General features: G+C 34.1%; 2 protein-coding genes across 2 annotated transcripts; one reads left to right on the top strand and one right to left on the bottom strand.

Annotated features, from left to right (window-relative positions):
• The first annotated feature begins 120 nt into the window (after positions 1 to 120).
• Positions 121 to 4108, top strand: Efhc1.2 (EF-hand domain containing 1.2). Its single transcript, XM_035093090.1, has 10 exons — positions 121 to 189; positions 282 to 588; positions 673 to 1139; positions 1330 to 1556; positions 1660 to 1857; positions 1936 to 2412; positions 2544 to 2657; positions 2739 to 2918; positions 3419 to 3653; positions 4009 to 4108. The coding sequence occupies exons 1-9, from the start codon at positions 121 to 123 to the stop codon at positions 3642 to 3644; spliced, it is 2265 nt and encodes a 754-aa protein (XP_034948981.1). The 3' UTR covers positions 3645 to 3653; positions 4009 to 4108.
• LOC118073281 (protein Wnt-11-like) lies at positions 3823 to 10983 on the bottom strand. The gene is made up of 5 exons (XM_035093688.1): positions 10558 to 10983; positions 8224 to 8465; positions 7225 to 7577; positions 6593 to 6864; positions 3823 to 4252 (listed from the first exon to the last, which is right to left on the bottom strand). Exons 1-5 carry the CDS (start codon positions 10653 to 10655, stop codon positions 4075 to 4077), a joined length of 1143 nt encoding a protein of 380 aa, XP_034949579.1. The 5' UTR covers positions 10656 to 10983; the 3' UTR covers positions 3823 to 4074.
• Positions 10984 to 13165: the final 2182 nt, after the last annotated feature.

The following is a 13165-nucleotide window of genomic DNA, read 5'->3' as shown; positions in this document are numbered from 1 at the left end:
AAAGACAGTATTAAAGTCTTTGTCTAAGCAGGTACTTTGGTTATATAGATTATCATTATTATCAATAATTATTGGTTAAAAAAAATCAAAACTTTTATAAGTTGAAAGTATTTATGAACGATGGAAATTAATAAAAAAACCCAAAAAATTATATTTCCTTCCTTACCAGGCTACAACCCTCCTGCTGCGGTAAGAAAAATTTTTTACTCAGTGAGAAAATCTTTTAGAATCATGGTTTATATTTAATAGAAGTATAATTTGATTTATTTTAGAAAGGAAAAAAAAATTTTCATATATCCCAACAGTTTGAAAAAATTCATGATGGAGTTTATTATCTAGTGGATCGATTGAGTGTAGAAGATCGTAAACGGTATTCACCCCTTTATCCATTTCATGATGAAAAAAATATGCCACCATGGCTGGCATACGACAGCCAAAGACTAATGTTTACGGCATATTTTAAAGATGACAATCCCAATCGACGAGCACCAACTTATCAAATTCATGTAGTAAAGATTAGTTTCTTCCTAGAAGATGGAACGATAAAAATTGTTGAACCAAATATGAGAAATAGTGGATTACAGCAAGGTATTTTATTGTATTTTAATTTTTTCATTTGAATTAATTATTAAAAATTTTATTTTTTTTATGGTATCTTTAAAAATATTCTAGGAGTTTTGGTAAGACGTCAAAGAATTCCATTACCAGGTTCTTCAAAATATCGTTTTTTTGATATAATTGATTTAAATATTGGAAAACAAGTAGAAATATATGGCCGCATTTATAATATAGTAGATTGTGATCAATTTACACGACAATTTTTAAATCGAATGGGTATTGCAGTATCAGATCCTCTAGAAATTCCTTTAAATCCTTTTGTAAATACAAGAATTATTCCAATGTCCTCGAAAAAGCTACAGCAAAAGCCCGATACCCTTGGGAAATTTCTAAAATATGATAGAAAAGTATTAAAGTTTATCGGATATTGGGATGATACTGCTAATGAATATGGAGTTATTCATAGTTTGGAATTATATTATTATTTGGCCGATGATACTATTGAGATTAAAGAGATTTTACCACCCAACTCATCGAGAGACTTGAATGCTACCTTTCTCAAACGAATGAAAATACCCAAGGTACGATATAAAATATTTAAATTCAATTAAATATTGATAAATATTACGTGTTATAAAATATTAATTACATTTTCAATTATAATTATTATTGACATTTTGAATTAAAATTTGTACTTGAACACTTTCATACATTGAATGTTCATAGCAAAATCTTTTTAACAACACAACAAAGTCATTTGAAATATTTCAGTTTTATACAGGAATTGACCCCATTGGTGTTCATGATCCATTCACAGTTCTAAATGTCCTGGGAGACAGTACAGGCCAAAGTTATTACATAGCTGACCCATTAAACACAGGCAAACCATCATGTGAATACTACAAAGACAGCGATCTCGTAATTGGGGTCAGAATGAATGTGTTTGGTCGAGAAGTCGTTATTACTGACCTTGATTCAGCTACTAAAGAGTACTATAGGTACTTACCCACCTAAGTATTATTCTTCCGTTATTATTTTTTTACAACACAATGTGCGCATTGATCTTTATTAATTTGCTATGCTTCAAATGATTCGGTGAAGAACCAAGTATGGTATCGAGGAGTTTACACCACTTGAACGACCAGACATAAAACCCGATTACTACCACCCTAATGCTGACAAACATAAACCACCGCCTTACAATGGGTTTGGCTCCTACGATGACTCTTTCGGAAACTGCTTCAGAATTGTTCCCAAGCCGCCAAAAATCGATTATGTTAGATCATTTCAGTATGATAAGTAATTAACAAAATATTTATAAAAAGGGAAAACATTTACGTATGAATTAGTTGACTGATTAGAAAAATATTTTTTCAGAAAACCTGAGAACAACAACATACTAAGATTCACAGCAAAAATGATATCTGATGTCTCTTCAAATGCTGATCGTCAGTTTATTATTAACATTCATTTGATGGACAATACAATTTCAATTTTTGAGTTAGCTATGAAGAATACAGGTTTTCAAAGCTGCCGTTTCCAAAAAAGGATGCCAATAATGCTTCCAGATCAGGAAATTTATTCAAGTGATAAACCAAGATTTTACGATCCTTGTTTTTTTTACATCGGTGCTGTGGTGAATATTGGAAAATTCCAGTTTCTAATAACTTCTGCAGATGATTATACCATTCGTTATATGGAAGAAAATTGTGATAAGTTTTGCATAGCTAATCCTTTATTAATTATTGATAAAATTAGAGAAGCTATAAAACCTTCATATAAAGAATTTATTCAAAATTATGAGCCGGTCATAGAAAGTGGAGAAATTCCTGTATTATCATGTGATAAATTAAGGTATATATGCAGAAATTAACTAATAATAAATTTATTAAAAATAAATACTCTTTATACAACGTGTAAAGATTTTGACATCAAGAAAATTGATAATATTTCATTTATCATCATGGTGTGATGAACTTTTTCAGGGAGGCTTTGTATAAATATTTAGAAAAGAATATATGTGAACATGAAATCATAACTATTGCCAGGCATTATAAAATTAGACAAAAGCCTGAACGTAATTTACGAGAAGACATAAGGTGAGTTCTCATCCGTGTATCGTATTTTCATGTTGTGTGTGATAAGAAACATTAATCATTTTGATTGATGTTGGTTGACAGGCGTTTAATACATAATGAAATTAAAAGATTTTTGTGGAATGACTTGGATAGACTCGAGGAAGATATAAACCACTGGGATCCATCAGGTAGTGGACTTTTACCTCGTAATCAAGTGTATACTATTTTAAGAGGATGCAGACTACCAGTAGATCCTAAAGTTATTAATGCTATGCTAAATTGGTAAGCTTTTATAAAGATCAACATATATAGTTTTGTGAACAATTAGGTATTTTTTTTTCTATTAAATCAAAAAAGATGATGCATAATATTGAAAGGTTTTTCAAATGGTTTTTTATGATTAAAATATATATGTATATGTATATATATATATATATATATAATGAATTACAATAGCACATTAAAGTGAATGAATGAATCAATGAGAGGCTTCATTAATTTTAATGAGATTTAATTATTATTGATACATAAAGTGCAGTAAATGATGGTTGAGAAAGTATTTAATAAAAATGCAATAAAAACTATCTAATTAGCTTAAATCTTGTAACGTAAGAGACATGTAGTATTATTTATTCAAGAAAAAACTTATTGAAGATTGCGAGAAAATTGAAGTTAGTGCTTTGCATTTAATCAATCAAAACATCAAGCTCATTAAAATGAATAAAACCACTTGTAAATAGAAAAGAAGTCATTAATTGAAATAAATAAAATGTAAATTTCAGTATTACAAAGAATGAAGAAGGAAAAATTGATTGTAAGGATTTGTTGGAATATTTAAACGTAAAGGTGAATCCTGTTACCCCTATTCATCCAATGTCTTTGAAAGAAACACTTTGGTGGACTTCAGAAGAGAAGGATTATTGTCCTGGATTGAATTGGAGCAAATTCTTGAATGATCTTAATATTAGTGAAGACAATCCAATTTCAGCAATGACAGGAAGCCAATAATAATCAACGGTAAATCATAATAATTTTAATAATATAATAAAGTAATTTTTATGTGCATTTATTGATGGATAATGTAATTATGTTCATCATACATTCAACTGAAGTCGACATGCTATTTACACTGAACTAAAAACTATCACGCCGACATCTAGCATAATTATAATATAATAGCTTATTAATATAAATATACGCATAAGTACATGACTTGGAGTGAGAGTGAGAAATACTGGATTAATAAATATTGTTAAGAATAATATAAATAACGATTTGGTCAAGTACGGTATTAGTAGTAAATGCAATTATGTAGCAAATAATCACTTGAACTCTACAAGATATTAAATCTTGGTCAATTTCATTGTTTTAGATGAGCTTTAGCTTCACAAATGTCCCATTAATTATCACTTGAATCAAATGCTGAAGATCGATAATTTCAATTGCACTCATATGTGGTGATGATGTTTCTACAGGTTTTACACTTTACACTGTAACAGCAAGTAATGTACTTGCATTCGCATCGTTCTAGTACTTCACGTGTCATTGTGGTGTGTCCTCGTCCACAGCAAAGATATTCGCAGCCTTCATATCCAGAGCTACTGCCGTTACATTGCCTGGAATAATAAATACCGTTATATATCATATTACGTCTTTTAAAAAAGCATCAGATAAAGGAAGAATAATAGAAGAAAGAAACAAGGACGAATCTCCAATGCGTGATGGTATAAGCATGCATTTGAGAACAATAATTTTTTTTTTCAATAGCTGAGGAGTTAGCGTATCTAATTTGAGGGCGCGGTAGGTCGTAGGGACGTCATCGATTCCTTCATTTCCTCTTTGGCGGTAGAAAAACCGTAGCGAATTCAATAATTGTATAAAGACGCACGTGTTTCTTTTTATTATGCGAAATCACTCAAGTATAACTCATATTTTTCATGAATACGTCATTAAATCTTATAAAAATTATGTAATAGCTGAAGAATTCAAAGATTTTATTGTGGGCTTTATTATACTAAATAAAAATATATTTGCTATTAAATAGAATAAATTTGTTTTGTTGAAAAAGAAAAGAATAATGGCTCTTTATGGGTAAAATCCAATGTTTGAAATATTAATATAATATTATTGCGTCATAAAGAATATTTGTCCCATTAATAGTTTAATATACATATACATATATGTAAATATACATATATGTATGTACATATATATGATACTTTTCATTATTATTTAGACATGCTTGACCATAATAATAATTATTTGAAATAATTTATATTAATTATCAGTAGAGGCGAATTAAATTTTATGAGAAAATATTTTTCATCCATTTAAATCAAATAATTTCTTAATCCAATAATTAAATAAATTATGAATGTAACTTTTCTTAATTATAAGATACATTATGAGCTGTAAATTAAATAATTTTTTTTTAGTTAGAAATTGAACTTCTATTTTTCATTGATACCAAAAGAGTGTCTGAAAACTGATAATTATTATAGTAATAACTATTAATCATTTCTTACCATAAATACACTTTAATTAAGAGCATTTCCTTTTAATTTCTTTCATTTTATATCAAGTAATTTCTTCATTGACTAATTTTTTATTCATTATTTTTTGCAGTGGTTTGAATGATAGAATTAATGTTGCAAAAAAAAACCAATTTGTTGATGATTCAAAACTGGTTTGCAAGAATAAAAATCAAAAAATGGGTATTTAAATACACCCTATCTTTTACAACTTGTTCATTCTGACTTATAATTACTTGTACACCAGTATAAATAAGTTTGCATGAACAAAGTTCCTTGACTTGAGATAACAGGAGTAAAGATATTCATTGTGTAGGCTTTAGGGTACGCCACATCACACGAGTCTTGACACCAACCAAGAGAATGTAGTGAGGAAGAGTTCGTGATGGAGAAAAAATTTCATTATTAGCACCTGAGATAAAATATATGCCTCTTTAAGATGTTAAAGAGAATGAGACTGGAAAGATATACATATGCATTGAACGCGATAATAAAAGAAGCAATTTCCTGTATACGCCCGCATTCAGTGTGTGATCAAAATAAATTTACAAGCTGGATACAGGCGTAAAGTAAAAGCTTATATGATAGAGAATGGTCCGGATCTAACGAAAAAATTCTAATAAACAAATAAATCTTGAAATTGGGTAGGATTTCAAGACTACTAATCGATAGGACTAGATACGAAGAATATTTTTGACTCCCATCATTGATGATGGCATACCAGTTAAAAGCATCGTAAAAGTTAATCGAGTAAGCCGTTTTTACTGTGGCACACCTGGATGTCCTCTCCCTGCTGGATTTGTCGCGCTTTCAATACACAGTCACAAAACAGCTTCTCTTCCTTTCTCTTTTTCTCTCCTCCTCCTCCTCTGTCTTCGTTATTCTTTTTTACATATGCCGGAATGCTCGTTTAAATCGTTAAAAACTTTCTGCTACTGGTATATACAGATCATATCTGGAGGCCATTTATCGATCTCGTTAAAGATATATTTTTCAAAGCAACATCACAGATGATATTCAGCGATTAACGTGTAAGTTGATTTATCGTCTCATCCTCACAGTGACGACATATTTTTCATAATGAACTTATTGTCATTTGCACGAGTGATAAATCGAATGTCCAGCATTTTCTGCTACGCACTTTGGAAGAATAAGAGGAGAAGAATATCATTTCAAAAGATGACGACTTCTTCCCTTTATCTCTTTTCCAAGGATTATTTTTTGCGACTTTTGGACCATACACTCAAGTCCAACTTATTGAACTCCTTTTTTTTTTTCTCACACCCCCTTTTCTCCACGTCCAAACTTTTATGCTTATCCCCAAGTTTCTATAGCCTAAGTCTCGACAAACTGTGTATCAGCGAATTCCACAAGGGTTCAAGGACGTACTCCAGGTGATCAATAGTAATTTTTTATAATTCTCACCTTCCAATGGTTCCTAAACTGCCTCTCTTCTTGTCTGGTAAACAGTAGTCAGGACTCTTGGTGGTGTAGAGTAAATTATCATGATGATAAAGTGGTGGTAAACGACTTCCAGACTTGGGTTTTACTTCAGCAGCAGTTGCATACTTGCGAAAGAGCCGTGCACCCGCCGCTGCTGGTCCTTTGGAGTCCAGACCTCTCCAGCAAGTTCGGACGCTGCACGATCCAGATACTCCATGGCATTTGCACTCCAATGTCAGCGATTGTTCTACTGCCTATTCGAGAACAATGCAACCATTATCATATGTTAAATCTTTTTCAATTTTATTAGGAATGTTTTTCTTTAATAGGAGTTTCTTATATCCTTCATTTATTGCTAAAAATTTATCAATAAAATATTTTATAAAAACTAAATCTAAAAAAAAGTAATATTAATTATTTTAAAAAGGAATTTAACTAATTAGAAACTTGGAGTTAATTTGTTCATTCATAATCTGTCTTGAAATACCTTTTCATGAACTATAAAAAAGTATTCGTAAAATAATAAAAAAATTGTAAGACACATTAATAAGTTTTTAATTGAAAAAAATTTAATAAATTAAAAGGTAATAATTGATATGATTTCAGATACTAACCCTTCGACCAGCTCGATTATTGTGCATATTAACAGCATGAAGGAATTTACTCATTGAGCTGGAGCCAGATGGACTAGAACCTTGAAGAAACCTCTTGGCCATTCTTGAAGCAGACCGAACGTCATCACCACAGCCGCCCCATTTGAATGAATTTCTGGCGGACAAGGCGTCAAAAGACACGGATCGTGAGATGAAAGAATTAGAGGCCGTGAGTGCCGACGGTGACGGTGGTTCTCTACGTGGTGGTGTTGCACATGAACAAGCGGCTAAACTGCCTAAAGCACAGCCACGAGCAAGTCTCCAAACCGCAGCGGCGGCTGACATGGCATAAACAAATGCTTGCTCCCTGGTTCCTATTTTATATGAAGAAGCATAATAATTAGAATAAAATAGAATGAGTGACAGAGTAAAGAAAAGAGTTAAGCTGTGGATTGGTATTAAATCTCATTGACGAAAGACCAGTTCCATCATAGACGGAAGTACGTTGGAATTGAGTACTAATTAAAACCCGGGCAAGCTTGGAAACGAGTCTATGGTGGGCAGAGGAAAAGAGTAAAATGAGATGAGAGATGGAAAGAAAACGAAGAGGGAAGCCAGTTTGGCGAGAGAGCGCCTAATCTTTTTCGTTTGGTAATAGCCTCTAATTACGCAGTCGCTTCGGGGTCTTCCCATTGAATGGCCAACTCTCTGGTGCTCTCGCTTTTTCTTCATTCTTTCTCTTCTCATCTTGAAAAGGAACACTCGTACACAGATTGCTCTGTGAGTTATCGGCTCCGCCTCTCTTCCCACATAATGAAATCTCCATGTTCTCCACCAAGCAATGAAAATATTCATCGAGATATTTATTGTTTTTCCCACAGATTTAAAATAATTATACGGAGTCTTATTATCATCATTATTATTACTACCATTATCATCGTCATCATTATTATTATTTCAGTTATTATTGAATCAATAAAAAGATTTAATAGAATATTTAATAACGTGATTTGCTGATACCTAAAAGCAGCTCTGGTGTGTAATGAGGTGCACGTTCAATGCTACTGCAGTTCCACCGACGATTCCGGAACGCTTGTTGGCAAACAGAAGAAGTATCCCTTGCCGCTTGAACAAGACTCGACATTACATCTGGTGTAGCTCTACATGCTCGTGCTTGCTTTCTCTCCAGCAGGCCAGCGCTTCGTGCATTTGTACAAGCTTCTCTGGTCCAAATTTTACCGTCGGATGTTTTACCTAGAGCCCTAAATAATATATTCAAAAGTTTTTACGTTGTATCAAACGATTTATTCTCTCATAAATCATGAATAAATTTGTTAATTATAAGGCAACTAATTGACAGTGCTTTCGCACGGAATACAAGAGAATAATAATAATACTCAATAGAGAATGCACATTATAATTACTGACACCTTAAAGTTTCAAATGGCTTGACTACAAAATATATCTAGACATAAATGCCAGTTGGAATGGCCAAGTATCCAACCCTCGTGCTGTTGACGTTGACGATATTGCAAATATGATGACCCCATGAAAACGATCAACATTTAGACACTTCGCGTGGTACACGCGCCATGTGTGCAGCTTGTGATCGTCTGGCTTTTATAATTATTTGCATACCTACATTAATCCCTAATCGATTATCAGTGATTGCCAGCAGATGTGTCAAGAGAAATATAAAGCGACATTTTATTTATCGCTCGTGCGCTATTAATCTGGATGAATATCAAAGCTGTAATTAAATGCGTGATAAGTATACATTTAGCTCGCAATTTAATTCACGTGACAGTAATACCGAGAGTTGCATTTAAGTCTTGGCGAACCAATCTCCTGAGCATATAAATATGTATATGGACCAGTTGTAAACCCGTTCAAGTAGAGAGATGATCATCAAAGATATACGGAAGAAGGATGATCATCAAAGATATACGGAAGAAGGATGATCTCTATTGCCAATATTATTTATTCTATTTAAATGGCCTATCCGTAAAGTGAAATGGCAAGTTTATAACAAGAGGGCAATTATCTAAGATAACATCTTCTAAAATTACGTTAATTAAGTTGAATAGCGTCATAAGATTGCTATAAATATATAGCAAAGGGCGTAAAACTCTTACTAAAGCCCACGATTTTCAAATTAGTATCTTCTGCTGGACATCATCATAAAGTAGAATCTTTACTCACTTTGATAATAAGCGCCCACGACCTTACGGAACTCGGCCACACTGAAGTTAATACCATGTAATGTCCCAAAATTCAGATATTATTTATTTAATATGGAACCCGGTGGGCTTATAGGTAAGTTTGGCAAATAACGGAAATCTTATATTCATTTTTTAACTGATATTATTTTAAAATAATTACAGGATACTACACAAATATTTTTAGTTTATTAATTAAAGTCACTAATTGTCTATAAGCTACAACAGTTGAGATATAATTTATTGAACGTAAAACCAAGTTTTCAATTGATAAAAATAGTATCTTGATAATTACCGGACGCTATGAATATTCTCGTTCACTAATTGGCGCTGCTAATCGTCAATGATATGATACAAGAATTGAAAAGATAAAAAAAAGGATGTCTGAGTCAATTATTCATCTAGGAGAAGCTCGAGGTGTGGTTATAATTAAAATCAGGAATATAACAAAGAAAGATGTGGTTATCTACAGTACAGATGAAGGAAGAAAACATCATTTGGTTGGAGAAAGAGCTGCCTTTATAAATCACAATCTCAGTGAGTATGTACTATAGCCCCCTAATCTTTCTCCCCTTTTATTCCCCCTTAGGTTCGCGTCTTCGTCTTGCGGCTTCAACCCCGCGGGCTCCTTGTATACATTTTCGGTGTGCCTCTCAGCACGCAAAACCACCATCGCTCCTTCATTCATCATTCCCTCTCGACCCCTTGCTCGCGATCAAATTCTCCTACGGGGAGATCGCACAATAATTACATCCACGCTCACGCTTGCTTTTAAGCTTTTCCCATTCCATTATATTATTAACATGAGTCCAGTCATGCTTTCAAATGCCTTCTGTATATAGAGATACATCCTCTGATTATCCTATCATTTTTTGTAACTTAAGATATTGTCTGCCCGGTCTACCTGCATGATAAAGAATACGTCTGAGATCACCCGCAGTCACTGCGGTTGCTCTCGATCATCCTATTTGTTTCTCATTAAAGTAACCACATTAATCATGGACAGATGAATCCTGCGTGCGAGCACACGTCGTGAAGGACTTGTTATTGGCTCCAAAACGAGCATTAGACTCTGGACCACCGGTAGAGTATGCTGCACTTGCAGACTTTTCGCTGGTCATCAGCAAGTACTTACAGCCACTTGATGCACGAGCCATCCTGAATGACGATTGATAGAAAGAATACAAGCAGGACCACACTTTTTGATGTCTCTAGACACTTTAATACACGCATTTTTTAAACTTTATTTCACATTCTTCTATCCACCAATTGAACAATCAACTATCTTACAAACTGGACATTTAACTCAAATTAACAATCGAAAAAGCACTTGGTTGAAAAAAATCAAAAAACACAAACATTGTTGAAATGAAAATGAACTTGTTAAGGATGATTGTTGATTGTTTCACGCTTTGTCGACGACTACTTTGAAAGTCCGCGAAAGAGAGGTGGCTTGCGGGTTACAGGTGTCCGAAATGAAGCGTCTTACTTGAGGAGTGACGTTAGTGGTGGTGTCCAATGGATGGTGGTGGTAATCGCGTGATGGTATTGCGGTGGTTGAAGAGTGGATGCGCCCTAGGTGGAGTCGGCGCGTGGACAGGATCTAAAGTACGTAGAGATGAGAGTGCAGGATATTCTGACAAGTCTCCAGGACGATCAGTAGAAGGAGAAGAAAGTCTATCAAGGAAGGTAGTGGAGGTAGAGAAGGTGGAGACGAAGGAGGGTCCAGGTTACCCCACCATACTCTATGGAATCCAACCACTATCCAATAACCATCTGTCATATGTTCTGAAACGCGCTCATTCACTATTTTAGTTCTGTTCCCGCGCCTCCTTTCTATGAAGATTCCTTTAGGCAAACGTGTGGAAAGCGCCCCACACGTTGAATTTATATAAATCTTATTCAACTTGTTTCTTTTTTTGCTGTTTTATTCATTCTTTTGCTTTATTTTCAGATTCTTCAACAAATCTCAAGATGTCTCTATCAAAATATGCACACTTAAACAAAGAGAAGACATACTCAAGCTGAACGCGAAAAGATAATTATGTATTAAACCAAGTGTAAAGCAGGTAAAAAGAGAAGTGAGGATTTTGACAAAGAAACCGACCGATAATTACCTTGGGATGCTGCGGCAAAAGAAAGACTTGTGGCAAGACATTTTTTCACATCCCTTGCTCTCTTGCATTTCCTTACTTTTTAAATTTCTTCTGAAAAATCCCATAGGTTCAACAACCAGTTATTGTGTAAGTACAAGAATGTAAATACATAAAAATTCAACTTTAAATTGGTTTGTGTATAAACGGTATTTTACACGGGAAAATTTGCTACTGCAAGGGTCATATATACATACATCAATCCTCTTTCGTCTCTTGTTCCTGGCCATCAAAGCCAATCGGTCCGAGTCATTCCGCACCCTCAAAGCCATTCATATTGATAATTAGTACGATCGTGCTCACAATACCAGCCGGAGAGTTTCTTTTTACCTTTTTTCCTGCTCTTCTTTATTTCTTTCTTTTTTTTTTTCACCTCTTGTCCTCCTCCCACCGCCTATTTCATCCTTGCGGCCGTTACTCCTCTTCCTTCTGCCGCCTTTTTTCTCCTTCCACCGCCAATAAATAATCCTCTGTCAGACGTTCATTACGTCGTTAAGTTTCGGCCCAAACTTATCCCGCACCTTATTCTCGAGCGTCGAACCTAATAAGCACTTGTATACCTGTTTCTCTGCGTTCTTCTTCGCCACCAGTATCATCCCCTGAAGGAAGTTACATCAAAACCAATTTTACGATTTTTGCATGCTTCCTCCTCCTGGCTTAAAGTCTCTCACCTTCATCACTGATTTCTTTATCATCAACATCTTTATTTTCAAAATACTACCAATTATTAATTATTATTTTTATTATCAGGAAGTAATGAAGAAAAAACATCTTTTTCAGCTTGTCTGGAAGCTCTACACCTATCAAAGAAGAGGGTAAAGACATAGAAGCTGGGGTGGCAACGCAAGTGAGCGGCAGCTGCGAGTTGGTCGGCTATTAAAAGCGACTTACCCAACCCTCGCGAATGTTCAATCCGCGGGTCACCCCTCCGCCTCCTCTCTTCTACGTCACAACAACCCTCGCTCTTGTTTCGATCCTCGTCCACTGTGCCAACTAATATAACACACACTGGGAAAATATCACAATTACTAAATGAGCCATGACAAAGCGATAAGAGAGAACACATCAAGCCTAAAGACACGTCAGATGTGCGTGGAATAAGAAGAGAAAAAGATGTCGACATACAAGAATTTATTACGCATCTAAAAAAAAGCCCTGCGATCGACGTTAACCGTTCTAGCGTTTCGAATTGCAATGATTCACGTGGAACACGAACTAAAGTTGACAAACGCACACTTGGATAGAAGAAAAGCTAGGGTGTAACTGACATTTTGGTTATTGTTACAGAAATGTTTTCAACATCAAGGTGATCCTTTTCTTCGTGCAGATAAAATTATATCAAGTACAAGAAAAGAGAGTTGTATTTATATTAGTAAAAGCTAGTTGAAATAACTGATATGATTCTACGTAAATTTATGCACCAGTTGAATTCTTGACGTCGAGGGATGGTCATTAAAGTGATATCAAGGTATAACTTACCGATGAACGATTCTCATCTCCATAATGTCTATACAATGACATCAACGGCGCCACAGAAGTCAAAAATAAGTTGATTATTTTTAACTTTTATGTTAATTTTTTTTTTTTTAA

This window comes from Chelonus insularis, unplaced genomic scaffold (assembly GCF_013357705.1).
Source record: "Chelonus insularis isolate UGA/USDA-ARS -01 unplaced genomic scaffold, ASM1335770v1 contig_131_pilon, whole genome shotgun sequence".
Classification (NCBI taxonomy): domain Eukaryota; kingdom Metazoa; phylum Arthropoda; class Insecta; order Hymenoptera; family Braconidae; genus Chelonus; species Chelonus insularis.
This window is presented reverse-complemented; position numbering and strand designations above follow the sequence as displayed.

What these genes read in the sequence shown, in the direction of transcription:
- Efhc1.2 (XM_035093090.1), top strand. Translation starts at nt 121, where the DNA reads ATGGAAATTAATAAAAAAACCCAAAAAATTATATTTCCTTCCTTACCA. An exon ending in TTATCATGTGATAAATTAAG is followed by an intron (nt 2,413 to 2,543) that starts GTATATATGCAG and finishes GAACTTTTTCAG; the next exon opens with GGAGGCTTTGTATAAATATT. An exon ending in AATTTACGAGAAGACATAAG is followed by an intron (nt 2,658 to 2,738) that starts GTGAGTTCTCAT and finishes GTTGGTTGACAG; the next exon opens with GCGTTTAATACATAATGAAA.
- LOC118073281 (XM_035093688.1), bottom strand. Translation starts at nt 10,655, where the DNA reads ATGCGTGTATTAAAGTGTCTAGAGACATCAAAAAGTGTGGTCCTGCTT. An exon ending in GGCTCGTGCATCAAGTGGCT is followed by an intron (nt 8,466 to 10,557) that starts GTAAGTACTTGC and finishes TATATTATTTAG; the next exon opens with GGCTCTAGGTAAAACATCCG. An exon ending in CACACCAGAGCTGCTTTTAG is followed by an intron (nt 7,578 to 8,223) that starts GTATCAGCAAAT and finishes CATATAAAATAG; the next exon opens with GAACCAGGGAGCAAGCATTT.